This window comes from Bolinopsis microptera, chromosome 6, assembly GCF_026151205.1.
Source record: "Bolinopsis microptera isolate Bmic1 chromosome 6, MBARI_Bmic_1.0, whole genome shotgun sequence".
In the NCBI taxonomy this organism is placed as follows: Eukaryota; Metazoa; Ctenophora; class Tentaculata; order Lobata; family Bolinopsidae; genus Bolinopsis; species Bolinopsis microptera.
This window is the reverse complement of record NC_087077.1, coordinates 4877241-4903644: the sequence shown is the minus strand read 5'-3', so window position 1 is coordinate 4903644 and position 26404 is coordinate 4877241. Positions and strand designations below refer to the sequence as shown.

General features: G+C 40.7%; 4 protein-coding genes across 6 annotated transcripts in view; 1 reads left to right on the top strand and 3 right to left on the bottom strand.

Annotated features, from left to right (window-relative positions):
• The window catches only part of LOC134816703 (uncharacterized), a 105161-nt gene extending 86091 nt beyond the window's left edge, over positions 1-19070 (bottom strand). For both annotated transcript variants that reach the window (XM_063825662.1, XM_063825663.1), the window contains exon 1: positions 19065-19070. The gene's annotated coding sequence lies outside the window, so the exon portion shown is untranslated. The remainder of the gene's footprint in view (positions 1-19064) is intronic.
• Positions 1-26404, bottom strand: part of LOC134816708 (serine/threonine-protein kinase Tao-like) — a 585630-nt gene that overhangs the window by 461115 nt on the left and 98111 nt on the right. The gene's annotated exons all lie outside the window — the stretch shown is intronic.
• Positions 1872-2525, top strand: LOC134817032 (epidermal differentiation-specific protein-like). The gene has a single exon (XM_063826114.1). The coding sequence runs from the start codon at positions 1872-1874 to the stop codon at positions 2523-2525; it is 654 nt and encodes a 217-aa protein (XP_063682184.1).
• The window catches only part of LOC134816711 (signal peptidase complex subunit 1-like), a 93494-nt gene continuing 76446 nt past the window's right edge, over positions 9357-26404 (bottom strand). For both annotated transcript variants that reach the window (XM_063825675.1, XM_063825676.1), the window contains exons 2-5: positions 10919-10963; positions 10549-10608; positions 10302-10388; positions 9357-9936 (exon numbers count right to left, since the gene is read on the bottom strand). In XM_063825675.1, coding sequence (XP_063681745.1) covers positions 9820-9936; positions 10302-10388; positions 10549-10608; positions 10919-10951 — 297 coding nt within the window. In that variant the 5' untranslated portion in view covers positions 10952-10963 and the 3' untranslated portion in view covers positions 9357-9819. The remainder of the gene's footprint in view (positions 9937-10301; positions 10389-10548; positions 10609-10918; positions 10964-26404) is intronic.

The window sequence follows — 26404 nt, the reverse complement described above, 5'->3', positions numbered from 1 at the left end:
CCGTACAGTGTTAGAAAATCGATAGAATTTCAATGCTATCATCCAAAATGTACTATTTTTTGGATTATATTTCCCATATTTGGTGATGTACAAAATCAGAAATGTGACCAAGTAAGAGTTGGTTGGACGTTACTTGTAGGGGGTTCTTCAAAGAACCAAAAATTAAGGTAAAATTTGAGCTTCCTTTAAAAAAGTGGTTGTCAACAGGACCCTATCATTGCAGGCTCCCAAGTGGTGCTTCCTAAAGAGTCCAACTTGATGGTATAACAGCTGCACTGCAGCTAACTCCAGTATTATTAGTAGTAAGTTAATAATTGTACGAGGGTAGTATCTGCCTGATTAACGCGTTTAGTCGACACCACTTTTTCCATCGTCTAGGTCGGTTCCATGAGTCCTCAAAGGGTGTCTACTGAACAAGTGTATACAATGAACTACTTCAGGACACATTTACATGTTGTCACATGATATCTGTATCAAAGCTAAAGGTTACATCATTGGTGTATCCAGCTCAGGAATTCTTGGGTTTTACCTGGATAAGTGTACCCCGGTCACCCGGTTACCTGGAGAGGTGTCTCCAGGTAACCAGGTTACATGGTTACCTGGTTACCTCATCACCTGGTTACCTGGTTACCTGGTTACCTGGTTACTTGGTTACCTGGTTACCTGGTTACCTGGTTACCTGGTTACCTGGTTACCTGGTTACCTGGTTACCTGGTTACCTGGTTACCTGGTTACCTGGTTACCTGGTTACCTGGTTACCTGGTTACCTGGTTACCTGGTTACCTGGTTACCTGGTTACCTGGTTACCTGGTTACCTGGTTACCTGGTTACCTGGTTACCTGGTTACCTCATCCCCTTGTTACCTGGTTACCTGGTTACCTGTTTACCTGTTTACCTGGTTACCTGTTTACCTGGCTACCTGTTCATCTGTTTACCTGGTTACCTGGTTACCTGGAGAGGTGTCCCCAGGTTACATGGTTACCTGGTTACCTGGTTACCTGGTTACCTGGTTACCTGGTTGCCTGGTTACCTGGTTACCTGGTTACCTGGTTACCTGGTTACCTGGTTACCTGGTTACCTCGTCACCTGGTTACCTGGTTACCCGGATAAGTGTATCCAGATTACCTGGTTACCTGGTTATCGGGTTACCTGGATAACCCAATGAAGAAGGGTTATTTGATATTTTGACCAACATGAAACGATTTTTATTTAAAATTTTAAAAGGCAATGCCTACGGTTGATAGAAATCTAGCCTCCGCTAACCAGCGCAATTCTTGTTAATAAAACTGTTCGAGGGTACTATCATGACGTACTTAATCTAACAGAGCCGCTTATTTCAATTGTTCTATTGGTCATGAGTCTTCAAAAGGACCGCTACAAATGGGTTACACTGCTCATGAAGCACCAACATGGAAATGTATTCTGTCTGAAACACAGTCTTTATTAGCAGCATGTACCCCATACCATACAGTGTTAGCATTGTGGTAAAACTAAATACCTTATCGGACTTTAATTGGACGCTGGAGACCCTAGCGTTCATTTTAATGTCTGTTGAAATAAAATGAACGCTAGGGTCTCCAGCGTCCAATTAATGTAGCTCAATTTTTAAACCGCATGAGTGTAGATATCGGCTCAGACGCTCTTAATCTTCCAAACCCTTTCATCTTGCGTTAAAGTGCGTCAATCAAGGGACGAACACAAAGAGTGGGGGGGGGGACACAAAGAGGACCCTCATGACACATTTCCATGTTGCACCCTATCTCCTGACATCATCACCACGGAATTTATACCAGTGTGATAGATCAAGATGTTTACTTAACCAGCTAGCTCAACACGAAATCTCATAATTTGTATCAAGCAACCTCGCAAAGATGCTTCAATCCCTTTCTCTTCTCGCTCTGCTCTCCGCTTCGTGCGCTATCTGGCTGGACCTCTACGAGCACGACAATACCAATGGAAACAAGGTACGACTGACTGAACCTGTAGATTGGCTTGGAAATGTCCACTTTAATGACGCAGCATCCAGTGCACGAGCTGACGGGAACTGGGAACTGTACTCTAACTGGAACTTTGAAGGGCTGAGGATGGTAGTGGAAGGTGGTCGTCACTACAACAACTTGGGGGGAACCTTCAACGACGCAGTCTCCTCAGCTCGACCTACCTGTATTTACACAGGGGATGCTAATGATGCCCTGCTAGAAGTTTGGGAGGATGGTGACCACCGTGGCAACAAGAAGTCCTACACGAAGGATGAATCGTACTTGAACGACTGGAACGACAAGATTAGCTCGGCGTGCGCTGTTAAGGGGGACTGGGAGTTATACGAACACTACCTCTTTACAGGAGTTAGATGGGTGATAAAAGAGAACGAATGCCATAACATAGTGGCACACAATGATTACTACACCTCCCTGCGACCTCTCTGTGCCAGCTACCACCCAAAGTGTACTGTACAGAAAGTCAGGGTGGGGTCCCAGGGTTTGTTGACGCCCAGATACGAATCAACAGAAGGTTATCGGCGCTAACGATGGTGGCACGTGCACTGGCCCGTCCACATATACCCTGAGCATGCAGCACTCGAGGACAGTCACGGAATCGACCACGCTTGAGTTCGGGGAGAGTAACGAGGATAATTGGGACGTGTCGGTGACAGTGGAAGTGGAGGCAGCTGCCAAGGTGTTTGGAGCAGGAAGTTCGGTGACCATGGGTGTTTCTGTTGGGTTCGGAGGATCCCGAACCGTCTCCAAATCAGAATCTACGACAAAAGAAGTGGCTCACCAGTCTTTGGTAGGGATGAGTGTAGCTTTTCCAGTGCCCGGAGCAGCTTTAGTGTTCGGACTGGTAGACAAGTACAAGATGGATGGGGCTGACGTACCAGCCACAATGGAGCTGCTGTGTCCTGATGGCAGCACCAAAGAGAAGAAGACCCACATAAAAGTGAAGTCCACTACCTTCTCTTTACCTGGTCTGCAGATACCTGCTTAAAAGATACATTGCTTTTGAAATGCAACGGTTAAACTTTGGAACAGGCATGAAATGTAGCGGTCCGCTTGTTTAATAAAGTATTAAGTTTAAAATAACTTATTGATGTTATTAAGTCATTTTGCAAATACCCTAATTGTGTTCATTCAACAATAAGGAACTCGCTTCTAAAAATCATTTTGCACCCAAACGTTCATGATGTTACTCTAAAATAATACTTCCTTTATGAAGCGAGTGTTTGTTTTATTTTTGAACATCCCAGATACATAACAATGATCAATTTAACATCATAGAACAGTCTTCGTTTTCAATCAGATCTATGTTAAATGCATCTGAAAGAAACGAGTTGCTCAATAATGTTTTCAAATCACCCAACATACATAACACTTAATTTGTATAATAAATGTTTACTTAATGCATCTATTACACAAAATACTTGCTTAAGCACCTATATTTACCTTGTTTTTCTTCATCTATACGTCGAATTATAATATTAGGGTAATAATCGCTTGACATTATCCGAACTCCCGATTTTGCGCGACGTATCATGCTTTGAATCCTCAATTCCATCTAAGTTGGCGAATGGCTACTGTTCCTCGAGTGATATAGTTGAATGTTGATTATATAACTCATCTAAACTAACGCTTTCCTTGCACCAAACTAACCATCAAATAAGCAATTAGTTTATACAGTGTAAAATGTCATCCATGAGAATACGAGATTCTTTCGTTTTGCAACAGAACGTGGACAAAAAGAATGTAATTCTGCGAAGATCGATACTGAGAATTTCCTTTAAAATTAATTATATGCTTATTATCATATTATAAATATATACTAGTGATATAAAGCCTGATCTGGTTAACGTACAAGCCTACAGGTTACACTCAATCAAGTATAACATTGCTTTCGCACTTAGAATTCTCTAAACTTCCCCTGTTTTTTTGTCCATACTATACGGTACGGCCAAATAATAATATATTTAGTTGTATAATAATCGTTGACATTAGTAACGGATCACAGGCAGTGACGGTATTTGGGACGTTTTTCGCTGGAATAAAACAGTCCTTAAATTAACTTCTGGCGGGTAAATTGGTAGAATGCGTACGTGCTCGCTGATGCATTGCAAAGAAAGATTGGTGACATCGTCAATATAAAATACCAAGACTAACTATAACTGGGTCCAGTGTAGACGTAGTGCAGTCCAAACAGATGGCACATCCGTCGACAGCACATTGTCGATGCCAATTATTGACAGTGTCGCATGACCTCGGACATCGAGATCGTTTTTGGGCGACCGGCACGAATCGACGAATTGCAATTGGTTACATCGTAGTTTACAAGCTCGACGGCGGACTGTGACGTCTCCAATTGTTTAATGTATGTAATTTGTCTATCATGATAAAAGTATTGACGTATTGGGACAGATCGTGCTGCCGTACACTAACAAGCTGAATGTCTGAGTCATACACAGGACACGTCTCATCAACATTTAAAGAAGCGTAGGATTTTCGGATTGAAAACTTCATTAAAATTAAATATTGTCCAATTAACTGAAAACTTATTGGAAGTAAAACTATTGTTCCTCACTTTTGAGTGGGTCCGAGAAATTTAACTCCGCCTACTGACATCCGGGAATGTAATGCACATACTATTAAACCGTTAGCTTCAGAGCTTCAGATATCGCAGAACCCTAATTAACTAGAAACATGTTATGTACATTTTGCCTAACTTCTTGCTGTAAGAAAGAAGAAATCACTACACCTAACTAACCTTCTTTAAGGAAACCTTCATGGACAGATATATAAAGCAAAGACTTCGTTTTGCATTACATGTTCTACCGTCTACAGCAACCTGTTCAACAACTCCTTTTTGCAACCATCCAATGGCCAGCGCTACGAGGGACCACATAAGCTTTCCCCGGGACGTTCTACTTGAAGACCTGAATCCTCTAGGCCATCGAAAGTCCACCCCCGACATTAGAATGTTTTATTCACCCTAAATTTAAGCAAGGATTTCCATTCCAACGTCAATAAATAAACCCACTAAACTAAACTGGTCATCCATGTTCACCAAACTAGCCAATAAAAATAATGTTAATTATGACATGTAATGTCAACCTTCGAATCGAGATCGTTGTTTTGCGAAGCAGAGCAACGATCGACGAAGCAAGATGCTAGTTTGCGCGTCGAAGCGGCGAAGTCCTCCAATTTTAGATTATTATATTTTTCTATATTTGTATAATAAGTATATTGACGTAGTGGATGGTTGAGCCTGAGTGCTGAGGGGGTATCAAGCACAGGTCACTCTCAAATCCTAAAGATAAGCAGTGGCTTTCGGCACTTGAAACTTCTTCAAACCTCCCCTGATTTATTTGTTATTGATATTGTTTGATTGTGGATTGTGCCGTAAAAATAAATATTTGTTTTATTAATATTTGTTTTATATTAGTACGTGAATACACATGGCTATGTGAAGGGTTTATGTAAAACCGTTTTGTACGGCTTCGCAAAACCATAAAAACCAAAGTCACGTTAAAATTGAAATTTTTGGGCGAGCGAATTAGTAAAAGTACGTTGCTCTGCTTGATCGCGATTGCAAAGCAAAGATTTCGGGTTGACATCGTCAATCAAAATGCACCATGCACTATGTCTATACACTGGGTGCAGTGTAGACGTAGTCGACAAGTCCAACAAGATTGGGCGACATCTGTCCGACAGCGACATCTGTCCGACAGCCGAATTAGGGATTTCGGACAGATGTCGCTGTCGGACATGAGTCGTTTTTGGCGACATCTGTCCGAATTTCTGATCATATTGTAATTTCGGTTCACATTCGTATTTCACAAGCTCGCGGGTAATCTCGTGACGTTGCTCCCATTGTTCTAATGCTGATGTGACCCATTGAGATCTGATCCATCGATACGTGATTGACTATTTGAGGACAGGATCGTGCTAGCCGTACACTAACAAGCTGTAACAAGATGTCGATCACATCACAGGACACAGCCTACATCATACATGTGGTATGGATATTTATATAAAATTTATATAAAATTTAAACTATTGTCCAATTTATCGACATGAAAATAAACTTATATGGCAGTAAACTATTTGTTCCTCACTTTGGAGTGGGTCCGAGCATTAGACTCGCGCTACTGACATCCGGGAATGGTAATGCACGGATACAGTTAACGCCGTGTAGCTTCAGAGCTTCAGAGGATCCTGCCCAGAACGCTCTCCATTTTAACTAGAAACATGTTGATGTCACAGTTTCTAGCCTACTTCTGCTGTAAGAAAAGAAGAAATCACATACACCTAACTCCGTTCTTTACGGAAAGATTCCATCGGGGACAGATATTATAAAGACACGAAGACTTCGTTTTGCAGGACATGTCTACCGTCTACAGGACCAACCTGTTCAACAACTCCTTTTTGGCAACCATCCTATGGCCAGCGCTACCGAGGACGACCACATAAGACCTTCCCGGACGTTCTACTTGAAGACACATAGAATCCTCTATCGGGCCATCGAAAAAGTCGACCCCCCGGACAGTGTAGAAACTGTTTTATCACCACTCCAATCAAGCAAGGAGTTTCCATTCCGACGTCAATTAATATAAACCCAAACTAAAACTAAACTGGGCTCTCATCTCATGTGTCACCAAACTAGACCAATACCAAATAAGCAATTTTAGATGTTATTGACAGTGTCAATGGTCAACCCATCGAGATCGAGATCGTTGTTTTGCGAAGCAGAGCAACGATCGACGAAGCAAGAATGCTAGTTTGCGCGTCGAAGCGGCGAAGTCCTCCAATTTTAGATTATTATATTTTTCTATATTTGTATAATAAGTATATTGACGTAGTGGATGGTTGAGCCTGAGTGCTGAGGGGGTATCAAGCACAGGTCACTCTCAAATCCTAAAGATAAGCAGTGGCTTTCGGCACTTGAAACTTCTTCAAACCTCCCCTGATTTATTTGTTATTGATATTGTTTGATTGTGGATTGTGCCGTAAAAATAAATATTTGTTTTATTAATATTTGTTTTATATTAGTACGTGAATACACATGGCTATGTGAAGGGTTTATGTAAAACCGTTTTGTACGGCTTCGCAAAACCATAAAAACCAAAGTCACGTTAAAATTGAAATTTTTGGGCGAGCGAATTAGTAAAAGTACGTTGCTCTGCTTGATCGCGATTGCAAAGCAAAGATTTCGGGTTGACATCGTCAATCAAAATGCACCATGCACTATGTCTATACACTGGGTGCAGTGTAGACGTAGTCGACAAGTCCAACAAGATTGGGCGACATCTGTCCGACAGCGACATCTGTCCGACAGCCGAATTAGGGATTTCGGACAGATGTCGCTGTCGGACATGAGTCGTTTTTGGCGACATCTGTCCGAATTTCTGATCATATTGTAATTTCGGTTCACATTCGTATTTCACAAGCTCGCGGGTAATCTCGTGACGTTGCTCCCATTGTTCTAATGCTGATGTGACCCATTGAGATCTGATCCATCGATACGTGATTGACTATTTGAGGACAGGATCGTGCTAGCCGTACACTAACAAGCTGTAACAAGATGTCGATCACATCACAGGACACAGCCTACATCATACATGTGGTATGGATATTTATATAAAATTTATATAAAATTTAAACTATTGTCCAATTTATCGACATGAAAATAAACTTATATGGCAGTAAACTATTTGTTCCTCACTTTGGAGTGGGTCCGAGCATTAGACTCGCGCTACTGACATCCGGGAATGGTAATGCACGGATACAGTTAACGCCGTGTAGCTTCAGAGCTTCAGAGGATCCTGCCCAGAACGCTCTCCATTTTAACTAGAAACATGTTGATGTCACAGTTTCTAGCCTACTTCTGCTGTAAGAAAAGAAGAAATCACATACACCTAACTCCGTTCTTTACGGAAAGATTCCATCGGGGACAGATATTATAAAGACACGAAGACTTCGTTTTGCAGGACATGTCTACCGTCTACAGGACCAACCTGTTCAACAACTCCTTTTTGGCAACCATCCTATGGCCAGCGCTACCGAGGACGACCACATAAGACCTTCCCGGACGTTCTACTTGAAGACACATAGAATCCTCTATCGGGCCATCGAAAAAGTCGACCCCCCGGACAGTGTAGAAACTGTTTTATCACCACTCCAATCAAGCAAGGAGTTTCCATTCCGACGGCTGTATCCTGGAGCTGGAGGCTCGTCCGTTGACCATTGTTAATGATCTGACCCGGCGCGCGCTACTTCGTAGCTCTTGCCATCGGGCATTTCGAGAAGAAAGCGGCGCGCGCTACTTCGAAGAAATTTAGACGAGTAACATCCGTCAAGCTCGTCCGGAAATGACTTCACAAAGTTCGTTAAAGCTGCTTTGAATTGCATAGGATCCTCGATGGTGTGCATATGTGTTGGGATTACATTCCATAATCGAGGTCCAGTAACTGCAAATGAGTTGTCATGTAGTGCTTGATTACGTTGACTACTGGACTTAGCTATACTGGGCACAACTGCTTTTTGACCATGTCTGAGAGTCACCGAGAACTGGATACCAATATCATTAGGGCACTTGCAATGCAGAACTTTCCACATGTTGATGATTAAATACCGTTCTTTTCTTCTTTGCAATGACATCAGATCTAGGGCCTTTAATCTCTGTCAGTAGTTGAGGTGCTGGGTGCCATCTATTTTCGATGTAAACGTACGCTGAATCCCTTCTAGCTGTTGGATGTCCTTGTTCTTAGAGCAATTCCACAGAGGACAGCAATACTCCAGATGACTTCTAACGAGAGACTTGTACAGAGTCATCATGGTGGCTTTGTCTCTCGTTTTGAACGCACTTAGCACCCAAGAAGCAACTTTTCCTGCGCGTTCAGCTATCCTGTTGACGTATGGGGTCCAGGACAAATCAGCGGAAACTGTCACTCCTAGATCTTTCACAGTTTGAGTGTGGTACAGCATGTTTCCGTTAGACACTTCATATGTTTGAGCTTGGATGGCGAATGGATGATCAAACAAGGAGTTCTTTGGACAATGCTTGTGAACAAGAAGCTCGAACTTATCCTCATGAAGGGCCATGTTGTTGCACTTAGCCCAATTAACAACAGAGTTGAGATCATCCTGCAGGACATCTTTGTCGGCCAAACTGTAGATATGCTTATTAATATTATATCTGGGTCCCGTTGTCGCAGATCTGATCTGGCAGATGGTTCTGGAGTGCACGTGTGGTTATATCAACTTCAATTATCGATTGTATTTTTTAAATGGTCAACATTTATTTGCTATTTTGATATTTTTCAGTGCCAAAAATTTGAACAAGATGTAGAACAAATGAAGATACCGTCATTTTCATCACTGAAACCAGCTTAATCAAAGTAATATCACAGTAATAATTTATACAATTCTCTGAAATTCAAATAATCCAACAGTAGTGTTTATTAATTTATTATCTTAACCAAAAATGTCAAATTCTCGAAGAAAAATGGGTAAAACTTTAAAGAAAAAGCCCAATAGAACAATCTGCGTCTAGTGCCAGCACTTGAACCGCCAATGAGCAACTTAATTCAATGACCATGATAAATTCAGCTCTGCTTGTAATGTTAGAAACTGTTTCAGGGAGGGGCAAGTTATAAGGTAATAAGCAGTGCTAGCAATAACGGTTTATGTTAGAATGTTCCATGCTAAGTTTAACATTAAAACGTTAAAAACGTATGAACCCTTTAAGAGTTATGAAATCTAAGATCTCATGATCATATCCCATGAAATCTTGCTGAATATAAAAATTTAAAACATTATAAAAGAACATCCCTTAGTTCTTCTTTTTAGATGCTTTGCCCTTGCCGAGAGTTACTTTCTTCTCGAGTTTTTCAGCAGGGTGGAAGGGTAGGGAGTTTTTCCTAAAGATAGGCCAGGGTGGCATCACAACCTGAGGAGAGAAGTATTGATCAGTCACAAAATTATCCGCCATTCCGCGGCATTAACGTTAAATATGCTAACGTCTCATAACGGCATAACCCCCTCAACTTACACTCTCCGGACATTTGGTAACTTTTAACCCCAGACTCAGAATGTTAATAACAACCCCCTTGAGTTGGGAGGTAATATGTCAAGGGGTATTTAACACAGTGTTGGAGGTTAGCCAGGTTATGACAGGGGCGATCATTTGACCAAAACTGGACAACATTTAACGGAAATAGCTGAGGTTAAAGTCCTTTTTCTGAGTTGGGCAATTTAATTCTGCATGAAGATTGAATTTAAAATGAAAGACGGAAGTATCGGTTCAAGACTTACCAACGAGGCAACTAGAGACCCAGCTGCTACGACGTAGAAGGTTTGCTGGAATGATTCACAGATGTATCCCCAGATAAATCCAGCGATCTGATGGGATTGGGTTATGAATTGCGATGTTGGATTTAAGACCGACAATTTCGTTTATTTTAAATGTATTCATAGTGCTGACTGCTGGGAATGTCTTGTTTTCAAAAGACATACAGGGTGAGTCAAATAGAAAGTCAAGAGGAAATTGTCGTTCACTTACCCCGAAGACGCCCAATATCACGTACTGCAATATCTCTGCTAACTTCTGACCCTCAAAATCCTGGAATGACTTAAGTTAAGCACAAAAAATATGGGGACACAAATGTATCATTACACGTGGTCATCGTATCCGTGCACATGCGTCATTATGATTCTGTAGAATTGAGTAATGTAACAATCACATTTGAGACGAGGTCGGTACAGAAGGATATCACGAAGTTGTACAATCCTAATGCATACATATAACTATAGTAAAGAGTCATTCAACCGTCCTTGACGATTCAAAATGATAATTTTGGGCGGAGTTTGTCCTTGATCTCAATTTCTCAGGCTAGATCGAGAATAATGTAAAAACAAGTGTATGTACTCACCATCTCAGGGATGCGGAACTCGATACCCAACATTTTCTATATCCTAAGAGGAGTGTACGTTAGCAGACTTGTTCAGTGTAATTACGATATACACGATAAGGCCAATAACGGTCATCTCCATTTATAACTCAACGGCAGAGTAATTTGTCTCAGGTTTACAACGAATCAAAGAAGAGCTAAGCGCGCGCGCACGTACTGCGCGTCCGCATCACAAAATAGACTCTGTAAGATTGTGACCAGAATATTTGCTAGTACTATTGCGTTAGTTGCGGGGATGTCCCGGCCTCGCTGTAAAGCCAATGGTCGATTGACAAAGACTCGCCGACGCGGTGCGATGTCTTGACCAGTAATGAGCCGTGCAAGCAGCTGACCGCTGCACATACACTGGATGTACACTCGGTGATACCACACGGTAGTAACTGGGTGTGTTGTCAGCAGTGTGCCACACTGTGAACAGTGTGCCACGCTTGCAGGAGTGTGCCACGCTCGCGGCTCCTGCTCCCTTTGTTCCGCATGACGTCACTGAGTGACGTGACTCTGCGTGTCATTGTGATGTAACGTTACGCGGGGCACGGAAGGGGGCTGTTCACGACATGACATCATGAAGTGTTACAGCGAGATTTGGTTCAGGGAAATTAGTTCATTGCTTATCTGATATTATTGGAATCTTACAGAATTGCATTCTTTATTGTCGCAATATGCCAGAGAATGAATGAGACCTGGGGAAACAATGAGCAAACTTTGTAAGTTCTTTTAACAGATAAAGCGAGCAACTTCTTCTTCTTCTTCGTAGTATATATAAAGTTGGAATGGTTCCAAGTTTCTATGTAACCAAGGAACCGAGAGGAGGACTACTAATTTGCTACATTTATAATTATATAAGTTGGGACAGGTGGCACTCTATTCTGATACCAATTAATATTTTTGCGAGGATAACGTTTAACTTGATGTTACAAACTTCATTCTATCATAGTCCTATCCAATACTTTGTACGACCAAAGTAGTAGTTTATAAACTTGAATAGATTAAGTTATCAGGAACCAGAGACCCCATTTCCAGGACCAACAATACACTTTGCAACGAGTAGGAGACAGGAAGAGTCAGTCTAGAAGACACACTAGATCCCACTAATGAGGAGGGATTTCATCACATAAAGTCTAGCACCTTGATAACTTGATAAGTAACCGTAGTGTTGAGATATTATCAATATTGGAGCTAATCAGCGTACATTAGACTTAGTGTCGTTAATGAGTTCAACACACTGGATTCCGGAGGCGATTTTAACAATATCTTTCATCGATTGTTTATTGTATTAAGTTCTAAATGTGGTGTTAACATATCGGTTGAGATAGGAACAGGGATGGTATTTTGATAGCACTTGTTCTAGTTAAAAGTACACTATTACATATATTACACAAATAAACAGTTTCTAATAAGACCTGAGTTAGATCTCACCACAAGGATTAGTGCTCGTTCTTATTACATCTTTATTGGGACTACTATTAGAAATATGAGCCAGGGTTTATTTAGGGCAAGTTGAAATGTGTATCAACAGAGCATCATGGTAAATCAGAAGAGCTCAGTATTATAAAACTAAGATATGCCCCAAACTTGTAAGGGCAAATTACGATCGAACTATTTATAGCATTCTCATCGATGCTCAATTGATAATATTTTTCTTTGATGCATTGTTTAAATATATAATATAAATATTATCAGCTGTACGAGATTTTGACTGCCATTAAATGATTAAACGTAAAAAATATTCATTTTAGTCAGACACTGCTGATGATACGATGATTCCCCTATTTTTTGGAGTAAATTTTTCTTGGAATCTCACGCTGTATTACAAGCTTTTAGAGCATATTTTCAAAAGGTGCTATCGTATCAAGAGGTCACATGATCCGATCAGGTGACACTTCGGTCCAATGTACTAAGAGCCTGACTTGTGATGTTTAAATATTGAGATTTAGAGATTGTGCAATATAACTCTAGTTATGGTGTTCATTTCGTAATACTAATATCATTTACTAAAGAACCCCTCATAATAATAACATAAGAACAAGACACTACCTAACAGATTAGTGCTTCTGTAGAATGGTTGATCATTCTTTTGAAGTTCAACTCCTTGAACAGTAAAGACTCTAACATTGTACTGGCTAATTTAAATTCTAGATATACTGTCTGGGGTAGTTCACAATAATATGGCCTTGGGCCACATTGGCCTTATATTCCAATAAATCAGACTTGTTGCTTAAGAGTACTCGACGCATCACTTGCATAACAATGCTAACAGCTTTACAACTTGAAGTTAACATATCACAGCCCCAATATTTATTGTACCAGTACCACTGGCTCCAAACCTGCCCAAACCTGCTCAACTCTCTTAAAAATATTGTTTCTAGGTAACCTCTGTAAATGGGTTCCGATATATAATCTAGTTCAAGTCTTCTTGACTATCTAGATGATTTTGTTCTATATCATTCTACTCGTATTCAACAATAAACACAGGCAATCTTAACACTGGGCAATCTTTTGAACAACTTTAAACACTTCCGCGGGACCAGATTCAGTATATTTCGGTATATATTTAAATACCTCGTGTCCATCATCATACCCCCTGACGTGCCCACTATTCGTTTATCCAACTTAAAATCTTTGACTACACAACCACGCGACACCACACTAATACTGGGTGACCACACTACTACACTACTACTGACAAATTTAAGTTTGTGGATTTTTCAAGAACCAAGTTTAAAGAGGTAAGGATCCATTTAAACGATATTTTCTTCTTCGTTACAATTGGGAACTGTAAACTGGTGGAGATTAAAGTTGTCGCAAATGGAGCAGGTTACTCGGTTATCATGCTTTAGTGGGGAGGGAACCAGCATGTGAGTTAAGTACTGTCGCCGTGGCGCCCAGTACAGGTAATACACACCAAGTGGTAGTAGAACACGACATCCCCTTTGATCTCTAATCGACAATCAAAGTGCTTCATGTCGAACTTTCTACTTCTAATTCTGGCCTGGAAGTCGTGCATTTGATGAAGAGGTTTTGTTTTGTCACGTGACAATAGATAAGCATGACGTAACGATCATTGTATGACGTCACGTTTACTTTATCGTGAGTTTAGGGCGGTGTAAACTGTATACACCATACCAAAGTTATGCGAACTGATCCATATATTTTATAACGGCGCGCGGCTGTTTTAATGTTAGGAACAGCGCTTTAGAAGAGAAAAAAAAAACATTTCGATTCGTTCACCAAGCACCTAATTGCTTGTTAACCTTTCTCGTCGTCTAACGGCCAATTTGATCTTATAACTACATCTTATACTGGTGTTTTCTTTGCAATGGATCAGTTCATGAAAGGATATTTTTCTACCATGGAACAACTGATAATCGTGAGGGAATATCAATTTATCACTCTGACATCACGGACGAAAAAGTTGACCCAGCCCTTAGGGCCAACCCTAATATCACCCTCAAATAAAATTAAGAGGAAAATATGACCATAAAAATCCGTTATGCAGGAACTTCCGTTAAACAGCTTGTGACCATGATCAACAAGCAACACATTTCCGCCGTGTATCTAATGAACTCTAAACCTAGTAAACGTAATATACCATCTCTATTAATATTACAAGCCATTACGAGGGGTGCGTGGTCGCTATTTATAAACCCACTCAGCAAACACAGGCTCATATCAAGGAAATATATTTTAGTCACACAGCCTGTGCATTTGTGTATAAAAATATACCTCATGTATGTGTGAGTGTGTGTGTGTGTATTATATAAACGATTATTTTTACCACCGTGCAGTGGGAGATGGTGCGGTGGGAACTGTCACGTGACATTCCGGCTCATAGTAGTGGGTTCCTGGTGTGTTCCAGCTCAATATACCCACCACTCTCACCGTCTTATTGGATCCTAGGGTACCAGAATAGCTGTGGCATACTGCGGGTATTACATAAAGCTATCTATTCTCTTTTCCTAGTCCACGTGTCACGTGGTGGGTCACGTGGTGTGGGTAACTTGTACTTGAGTTGCTGGGCTATAACACGTGATCGTTATGGTTACCAGAGTTTCCTGTAGTGAGCGGCAGTGCGCTGTCTGCGCCTGGTCACGTGGGCGGCCACGCTGTCTGTGCAATGTGCACGTGGGCGGGTCCGCGCGTCACTATTGGTCCCTGGTTCTACCAGACTTTATTATTAGTGATATATATATACCAGCCATGTACTCGTGTATTATAGTGTACTATAAAGTGGTTTGACTGGATATCAAGCTGCTCAGTATCTTATTGTATTCTAATAATAAAGATATTAGCTGAACTCATCCTACCGGGGCCGGCTAGATACGTATCAGACAAAATAGTAAATATAGAAACCACAAACAGCCGATTTATTGCATCTATCTCTTGCCCGTGATGTGGTGCATCAGTGTAACATATGACCTTGTAAACGAAGTTTAGATACATATCATATCAATTAATACTTTTAAGCGCTCAGTTTATAGCTATATCATTTCCTGAAATGTTCCACTTCACTCCCGTCACTCTATACTGCTCTGTCTCTACAAATAAATTAAAATATAATAAAATAAAATAAACTTCTTCATTTATCTTGTAGAGAAGAGAAGTTTCTTGAAAAATAGGACCTTTTCAAAGAATAGCTCTACGTATTGGATGTATTTATAAGCACGACGTAATTTTAACATTTGATTGCTTTTATAAAACTTGAAAGGTGTTCTATAAGAATAACGTAATGTTTTAACGGTACAATATCTCATAATGATCACTAGTGGCGTCAAATGGTGCAAATTGTGGCAAATTGTTAAATTCGTAAATATGATAATCAATTTGTTAACATTATCATTATAAAACGTGGATTTTTTTCCAATGAAGGTTACGGATATAAAGACAAAACATTAGTATCGCCAACGTGCTATAATTCATTGTATTAACAGCAACCAAAAATAAGTTACAGACGTAATGTGTGACGTGGAATGGAACAAATCTCTCTTCATTTACTGCCACAACTTCTCGCATACTTTAAATATTATAACAAATAACTCGTCTTAAAATCGCACATGTCACGAGAGTCAATATTGCATCTTATATACAGAATCAGACATCACGATAGTCGTCCAATATTTTACTTAAATCTTGTGCGAGCTTTTCAGCTGAACTTTACTAACAAAAAAGACATGACTTGTCACGCGAAAACGTTTTTACTGCCATACACTACTCTGAGAGCAGTACACACACGCACACACACGACCTACTGAGTCAGGACTAATTCAACAGATGATATAGAGAAAACATGTGCTCTCTCTCTCTCTCTCTCTCTCTCTCTCTCTCTCTCTCTCTCTCTCTCTCTCTCTCTCTCTCTCTCTCTCTCTCTCTCTCTCTCTCTCTCTCTCTCTCTCTCTCTCTCTCTCTCTCTCTCTCTCTCTCTCTCTCTCTCTCTCTCTCTCTCTCTCTCTCTCTCTCTCTCTCTCTCTCTCTCTCTCTCTCTCTCTCTCTCTCTCTCTCTCTCTCTCTCTCTCTCTCTCTCTCTCTCTCTCTCTCTCTCTCTCTCTCTCTCTCTCTCTCTCTCTCTCTCTCTCTCTCTCTCTCTCTCTCTCTCTCTCTCTCTCTCTCTCTCTCTCTCTCTCTCTCTCTCTCTCTCTCTCTCTCTCTCTCTCTCTCTCTAACAGCATTACACACTCCACATTCCAGCACAGAGAGGGACCATCCCTCAACCTCTCGGAGCCTGGTAGTCTGTTAATGAATGAGTTTATTCACGACTGGTTTTATTATCATGCTGTTAAGTTAAATTGTTGAGTTAAAGTGCTAACTGATTTAAAGTAGAGTCTCGTCTGACTGTCAGACTCTTTACGGCTTTTACTCGAGAAATTAAAGATTTATTGTATTATTATTATATTGCTGACGCTATATTATTAAGTCTTTTCAAGTAGAGCTAAGTAAAGCTAAGTTAAGTTAAAGTTGTGCTATTTCCCTGTATTTTACGTGATGTGTCCAGCATTAGTATTACAATACGTGTGGCCAGAACATTAACCAATCCACCATGCCAGTACTACTAGACCTACATCAGTGATGACAATATGACTCTACTACTTAAATGTGATAGTATATAACTTCAACCGTAGTGGAGCGATTTAAAACGGGTCAGCCAATAAAAATGCATAGAAAATTCGAGAACAGCCGGTGTAATTTCCATTGATCTGTAAACCGTCAACTTCAAATGGAGTCACTCAGTGGTATGTGTTAGGGGTTTAAAAGTGAGCCACATTTAAAGGTGAGCCACACTATAAGGTTTGCGCTCGTCTTCTCTCAGTCACTGACCTCTGACACATTTCATCCAATATCACGATAATTTCACCTTTCATAGTCACGTGACCTGACACAAGACAAGTTTGAAGAAGTACTTGACTACTCAGCAGTGTTAAATATTTACAGCGGCCAGTTGCCTACCTTGTGGGTGTACTTTTTACTTAAGAGAGGTTTTAAATAAGAATTTAGATTAGTTGCTTACAATTACCTTAGGTGTAAAATAAATATGAGACATTTTCAAGTCAGGATTTAAAACAGAGATAAGCTAGAGCTGTCTCAATTTAATTTTAAAATAATTTGTTTTATTCATTAAAATTACAAAATGGCGGTATCTTTAACGTAGTCGTAAACAGTGTTATTTTGTAAAAAATAATGGAGATTTTTACTAATACTGTTTACTGTTTTTAGTGATACTTTACTATACTTAGTGAGAGTTAACAATTATAACTTTTCTACTCGCTCTCTGTAATCGATAAGAACTTTCAAGTATCTAGGTGTTGAGCTGTTGCAACAGTTGGGGCGGTATCTATTGACAATTGTTGCAATATATCTACAAGGCACGTTAAGGAATGTATTATCTGTGCCCGGTGTGGCCCCTCATGACGGCCCCCAGGTATTAGCAATTCATTCATCTTACAAATATTCACACATGTGCAGATATAAATCTATGGGTTAGCAGTCAACCAGGATATAATCCCCTCCAGCTTATAACTGAAGCGTACTACAGAAGAATTCTTTTGCTTTGCAGCTTACTCGCTCTTTTGTGGGTTGAGAAGTAACGCTAGCTATATAAATCATATCTCTAAATACAACCCGGCTTGTAGGATTATCAGAGTAAATGTAAATAGCAAGCTGCACCTGACACCTTTACTGCAGTCAGCAGTACTACCACACCTTTAGTCCTTTAATACAGCGCTGCTCCATAGAAGACAGAGCTCCGGAAGTAAGTGTGCGTTTGTGAATGTGTGAGTGAATGTGTGAGCGCACTCACACATTCACTTACACACACTCGAGTGTGAGTGAGTATGCTTGAGTGTGAGTGTGAACTGTATTGTCCAGTATTGAATAGTTAAATTATTGTAGTACTAGACTTGCACCCGGCCAGTGTTTTAGAAGTTATATCAGGATATTATAATAATATCAATGTCTCAGATGTTTTTAAATATATTTATAGCTCAGCTGATATTTTATATATTTATATCTCAGGCATGTTTTATATATTTATATATCTCAGGCATGTTTTAAATATTCATATCACAGATTCTCACTTTTATTAATATTATCCAACGAACAGCAATCAAAGATATCACTCCATTCTCCATAGTATACGTAGTAGTAGTCTACTAGGCCGCAGCGTGTTGGGTGTCTTTAAGGACCTTACATTTACTAATACTGCTCAGCAATGCCCTAAAGTACACTAAATAATGCGTGTGTGGACAGGAAACAGTATACTAGTTAGGGCAAGAATTGCTGTTTATGGGTCAATCTGTGAACAAATTCGTAACAAAGGTTTGTCTACAGGAATGTGTTGTCCATAGTCCCAGGAACCACCAAAAAAAACCGTCCAGCTGAAACTTTTGGGCAAAAATTTTTATAGTCATTTTTCTCCAGGAACCCATACGCCCCACCCCTAATATTGGTTATTCGGCTCCCGAAGGTCTTGAGATCTCCATAGGGGGTGCAAAATGACCGCAATGGCCACATTATGGCAGGCGAATGATAGTTTCAGAACGATTGGAGCTTTATTTTTCGAAATAAATGGAATTTTTCGAATTTTTTCTCAATTTTATTGAAATTTCGAAAAAAAAACACCAAATTATTTTTAACGCTTATTTCAAATCTATTTAAAAACTTATCTACAAATAACAAATACGGTTAATCTAAAATGTGTATTCTCAGTAAGTACCATGACAATTATTAATACACAGTTAATATTAATCAAAATTCGCTTGTTCTTCAGGTTCATCATGTCTAATGTTTGTGCAGTTCATACCATGGCATCGTCCACAAGCTGGCAAACAATTGAAGCCATATTTCCTACATGAACATCTGAAAGTCAAACAGGCCTGTTCCACATCGACAGAACAGTTACAACATATAAGGTTCATATGAGGAGGATAACTGAGGAGGAGGAGAAGGACTGAGGAGGAGAAGAGGGATCCAGGAGGAGAACCCAGGAGGAGGAGGAGGACTGAGGAGGAGGACTAAGGAGAAGGAAGACTGATGAGGAGGATGAGGAAGAGGGTGACTGGGAGAAGGACTGAGAAGGACTGAGGAGGAGAATGCGGACTGAGGAGGAGGAACCAGGAAAAGGAGGAGGAGGAGGACTAAAGAGGAGGACTGAGAAGGCGAAGGAGGACTGATGAGGAGGATGAGAATGAGGAGGAGGGTGACTGGGGGAGGACTGAGGAGGAGGGTGACTGGGGGAGGACTGAGGAATATGAGGAAGACTGAGGAGGAGGAGGAAGAGGAGAAGGACTGAGGAGGAGAAGGACTGAGGAGGAGAAGGACTGAGGAGGAGAAGCAGGAGGAGGAGGACCCAGGAGGATGAGGACCCAGGAGGAGGACCCAGGAAAAGGCCCCAGGAGGAGAAGGAGGAGGACTGGGGAGAAGGAGGACTGTTGAGGACGAGGAGGAGTGAAAGAAGGACTGAGGAGGGGAGGAGGAAGAGGAATGAGGAGGATCAGGAAGACCCAGGAGGAGGAGGACCCAGGAGGAGGACCCAGGAGGAGGAGGAGGAGGACTGAGGAGGATGACTGAGGAGGAGGAGGACTGAGGAGGAGGAGGAGGACTGAGAAGGAGGAGGACTGAGGAGGAGGAGGACTGAGGAGGAGGAGGAGGAGGAGTGAATAGGAGGAGGAGGGGGACTGGGCAGGACTGAGGAGGAGGAGGACTGAGGAAAAGGATGAGGAGGAGGACTGAGAAGGAGGACTGAGCTGAGGAGGAGGAATGAGGACTGAGGAGGAAGAGGAGGAGGATGAAGAGGAGGTGGACCTAAGAGGAGGAGGTCGGCGGAGTACAAGTTTTAATTTTAGAGGCAGCAGTTCAATTAACCTACTACTCACCTGACTAGTCTGCAGAGAATAACACTAAATATGTGCCTGTAATCACGTGATATATGCGCATATTATAGTCACGTGATATGCACATATGTGTATATGGACACGTTCATTGAAGTTTGAGGATATTGGTAAATTTCTAAAATAGCGTTTTCGACGATAGTGGCTTAATTTTAGCATCTATTAATCTAGCGTGTTCATAAGTTCTGAACATTAGCCACGTGACCCATACTCCCATATGCACTGCTCAGAAATAAAATGTATTGCTTTTAGGCACTATAATGTAAAAAATGTCACATTTTTGTGACATTGTTTACCATAGCTGCCCAATTATCATTCCTTGGTCTGAAATATAGTAGATTAGGTCAATCTAACAATTATGATACAACATTGGTTAAAGGGCACGGATCGAACGGCTTTAAGGCAATATTTCGTAAACTTTGTCACACTCAGAATACGAGACCTCTTTTCTACTGTGAGGTGTCCTCAAAACCCTTTCAACTCATTATTTGATGGTTCTTCTGCCAATCATAGCCCTAAAATATGTTGTTTTGAAACGTTAGCTAATACATGCACTTGGTTATTGGGAAATGATGTAAATTCTGTCACATTATATGGAATTTGAAATTCTGGGTGAATTTCCGAAATCATTTATATCTGATTTTGGTTTGGAAGGCGGGAAAACTCTATATAAGGACGATACACGGATACAGTTGATTCAAGCATAGGGCAGTTGATGTAAACATCGTCACAAAATGATACGACATCGTAAATAGGTTACATTTTGCGGGGAAAATCTATATAAGGACGATACACAGATACAGTTTATTCAAGTATAGGGCAGTTGTTGTAAACATCGTCACAAAATGATACGACATCGTAAATAGGTTACATTTTTCGGGAAAACTCTATATTAGGACGATACACGGATACAGTTGATTCAAGTATAGGGCAGTTGATGTAAACATCGTCACAAAATGATACGACATCGTAAATAAGTTAAATTTTGCGGGAAAACTCTATATAAGGACGATACACGGATACAGTTGATTCAAGTATAGGGCAGTTGATGTAAACATCGTCACAAAATGATAAGACATCATAAATAGGTTAAATTTGGAAACAATGATTATAGAATGAAATAGTCTGTGATTAACATATTACATACATTATAAAATGGGCAGGGGTTTTTATATTTCCTGTATCTCTGTATTAATCATTTCGGACTGTAATTAGGACTGTTCACGTGAAAGAAATTGTATCTAAATTTTACAATGACGTACTCGTATGTGACGAAATTTACATTTCTTGACCCTATTTTGAAGAACCATACCTCGGTTAGAATTCAATGTTCTTCCAGGAATTATTGGTTGGTTATTGTTTAGCAAAATAGAACTCAAGTTTAACAATGCTGAGTTTAATTTTACTAAGTTACTGAAATGTGACGAAATTTACTTTTCCTGCCCCAACAGTATAATTTCAATGTGATGAAAAATTGGCATGGGTTTCTATATTTCCTGTATAAATCCATTCTAACTATAATAAGGACTATTGATATGAAAGAAAATCTATCTAAATTTTAAAATGACGTATGTGACAAAATTTACATTTCTTGCCCCTATTTTGAAGAATCATACCTCGGTTAAAATTCAATTTTCTTCCAGGAATTATTGGTTGGTTATTGTTCAGCAAATTAGAACTCAAGTTTAACAATGCTGAGTTTAATTTTACTAAGTTATTGAAATGTGACGAAATTCACTTTTCCTGCCCCAACAGTATAGTTTCAATGTGATGAAAAATTGGCATGGGTTTCTACATTTCTTGTATAAATCCATTCCGACTATAATAAGGACTATTGGTAGGAAATAAAATCTATCTAAATTTTAAAATTACGTATGTGACGAAATTTACATTTCTTGCCCCTATTTTAAAGAACCATACCTCAGTTAAAATTCAATTTTCTTCCAGGAATTATTGGTTGGTTATTTTTCAGCAAATCAGAACCCAAGTTTAACAATGCTGAGTTTGATATCACTAATTTACCGAAATGTGACGAAATTTACTTTTCCTGCCCCAACAGTATAATTTCAATGTGATGAAAAATGGGCATGGGTTTCTATATTTCCTGTATAAATCCATTCTAGCTATAATAAGGGCAGTTGATATGAAAGAAAATCTATCTAACTAATGCTATGGCTGATGTGACGAAATTTACATTTCTTGCCCCTATTTTGAAGAATCATACCTCAATTAGTACATAATGTTACTTTATCACCATCACTATGTCGATAAATTAGTTATTTTGCCAACACGGAGCAAATAAAGTTATAATATTTTTTTTGTGACGAAATTTACAAATTTTTACCCTGTTCAGGTGTTGAAATTTTGCCCATGTTAACATATCACTGCCATATAATAATTTATATGACCGGCGTATGGTTGAAATATTGTTAATTGATCCATAGTACGTAATATAGGGTGTTTAAGTTGGTATACTAATATTTACTCAATTTCACACATGTTGAGATATCATACAAATTTATGTGACTAAATTTACCTATTTCTGCCTTCTGTATTTGTATTTGCCTATAACAATGAAATATGTGAACAATTCCAAACACATTCAGCTCACAAAATAATGCTAGACTATTCGGCATTTCTTGTCAGGATGTCATAAACATCCCTCATATAAATTTCTTAAATGTGTGACAGAGTTTATATGGTGCTACCATTTAACGAAAAAAGTCGCTAAATATGTAGATAATAGTCATATGCAACTATCCTATAAATTTGAAATTCGAAAATTTGGTCAAACACGGCAACAAGGGGTCCATATAAACTCTGTCACGTTTTTATAGTGTGACAAAGTTTACAACTCACTGCCGGCCGCATTTAAGCGATATCTTATCGTCTGATAAAGATATCGTTATGCGACAAAGTTTATCTAGAGGATGAAACGATTATCCTAACCATTGAGGGTTTATATAGTTTTATAGTGTGACACATTTTACATCATCGTGCCATTTAGTAGGGTCACTAATATTTACCAATATCCTCAAACTTCAATGAACGTGTCCATATATCACGTGATATGTGTATAAATCACGGGACGTTATACTTATGACTTATGTTTGTGTGAAATAAACATGTTTTTAATGTTATATAAATACACACACACACACACAGCTAACTGACACGTGTAATGCCCTATTAATAGTGTGAGTAGCACAGTGAGCACAGTTGCTTTTGTTTAAATAAGATCATTCTATTAAGTTGACAACGCAGCAGATGCTACACACACACACACACACACACACACACACACACACACACACACACACACACACACACACACACACACACACACACACACACACACACACACACACACACACACACACACACACACACACACACACACACACACACACACACACACACACACACACACACACACACACACACACACACACACACACACACACACACACACACACACACACACACACACACACACACACACACACACACACACACACACACACACACACACACACACACACACACACACACACACACACACACACACACACACACACACACACACACACACACACACACACACACACACACACACACACACACACACACACACACACACACACACACACACGCTTGCTAACATCACACTTCTTATAATGCACACACGACTAGTACAACATAGTTACTGTATTCCTGTAACTGCAACTGTACACACACAGTTGTTCAGTGGACTGTAGCTCTGCTTGAAGCTGTGTTGTACATGATAATATGTAACTATGTACATGATATTATACAGTGCACTGTACGTAATACAGTGTACGTAGTAACAAGTGGGAGGCCTACATTGAGGGGCACGTACAGTCCTACACGTACAGTCCTACACGTACAATCCTACACAGCCTGTACAATCCTACACAGCCCGTACAGTCCTACACGTACAGTCCTACACGTACAGTCCTACACGTACAGTCCTACACGTACAGTCCTACACGTACAGTCCTACACGTACAGTCCTACACAGCCCGTACAGTCATACACAGCCCGTACAGTCCTACACGGCCGCGCCTGGTACAGTCCTACACGGCCCGGTACAGTGTAGTATTCACATAGGGTTTCACTGACTTCAATCAGCCGCCGCATTTCATCTCATTTTACCTCATTTCATCTCATTTCATCTCATTTTGTCTCAACAAGTGCGAGAGTTGCTAACTCTGGAACTCTTAATATAACAATATCATCACGATGCCAACGATAGAGAATGTCAGCTCATAATTATCTTTAAAGCTAAGGTTTTTTTTTTACATATTTGATAGATTTACAGATCTGGCTTGACAAAAATTTTCAGAAAAAATCATGTTCGCGGGAAGCAAAAATCCGATGAGTTTTTTAGGGGGGAGGGGTAGGGGGTTGAGGGGGGTTGGGAAGGGTTGTCACATGACGAGAAATTTTTTGCAAAAATTAAACAATCTTTATTTGTTGATATTATTCACCCCTGTTGTCTAGAGTGGTGGGTCTGCACTTGAGAAGAGTGGGTCTGGCCGCTAGAATGGTGGGTCTGCAATCTAGAAGTGGGTCTGGCAACCAGAATGGTGGGTCTGCAATCTAGAAGTGGGTCTGGCAACCAGAATGATGGGTATGTACCCTTAAAGAGTGGTCTGACAACCAGAGTGGTGGGTGTGCACTTGAGAATAGTGGGTCTGGCAGCTAGAATGGTGGGTATGCAATCTAGAAGTGGGTCTGTTAACCAGAATTGTGGGTCTACACCCTTGAAGAGTGGGTCTGACAACCAGAATGGTGGGTCTGCACTTGAGAAGAGTGGTTCTTGCGGCTGGAATGGTGGGTCTGCAATCTAGAAGTTGGTCTAGCAACCAGAATTGTGGATCTGCATTCGAGAATAATGAGTCTTCACTCTAGAAGAGTGGGTCTGATAACCAGAATGGTGGGTCTGCACTTGAGAAGAGTGGGTCTGGCGGCTGGAATGGTGGGTCTGCAATCTAGAAGTTGGTCTAGCAACAGAATTGTGGATCTGCATTCGAGAATAATGAGTCTTCACTCTAGAAGAGTGGGTCCGGCAACCAGAATGGTGAGTCTGCACTTGAGAAGCGTGGGTCTGGCCGCTAAATGGTGAGTCTACACCCTTTAAGAGTGGGTCTGACAACCAGAATGGTGGGTCTGGACTCGAGAAGAGTGGGTCTGGCAGCTGGAATGGTGGGTCTGCAATCTAGAAGTTGGTCTGGCAACCAGAATGGTGGGTGTACGTACACCCTTGAAGAGTGGGTCTGACAACCAGAGTGGTGGGTCTGGACTTGAGAAGAGTGGGTCTGGCAGCTGGAATGGTGGGTCTGCAATCTAGAAGTTGGTCTGGCAACCAGAATGGTGGGTGTACGTACACCCTTGAAGAGTGAGTCTGACAACCCGAGTGGTGGGTCTACACTTGAGAAGAGTTGGTCTGGCGGCTAGAATGGTAGGTCTGCGATCTAAAAGTGGGTCTTGCAGCCAGAATGGTGGATCTGCACTTGAGAAGAGTGGGTCTGTCAGCTGGAATGGTGGGTCTGCGATCTATAAGTGAGTCTGGCAGCTAGAATAGTGGGTCTGAAATCTAGAAGTGGGTCTTGCAACATGAATGTGGGTCTGCACCCTTGAAGAGTGGGTCTGGCAATCGGAATGGTACGTCTACACTCTAGAAGAGTGGGTCTGGCAACCAGAATGGTGGATTTTCGCCCTAGAAGGGTGAGTCTGGAAACCAGAAAGGTGGGTCTACAATCTGGAATAGTGGGTCTGGCAACCAGAATTGCGGGTCTGCATTCTAGAATAGTGGATCTTCACTGTAGAAGAGTGGGCCTGGCAACCAGAATGGTAAGTCTACACTCTGTCAACCAGATTTGGGGGTCTATAAACTAGAATATAGGAGAAATGGCTACCAGAATTGTGTGTTTGGACAACCCGAATGGTGGGTCTTCACTCTAGAATAATAGGTCTGGTGGGTCTACACTTTAGAAGAGTGGGTCTGGCAACTAGATTGGCGTGTCTGCAATCTATAAGAGTGGGT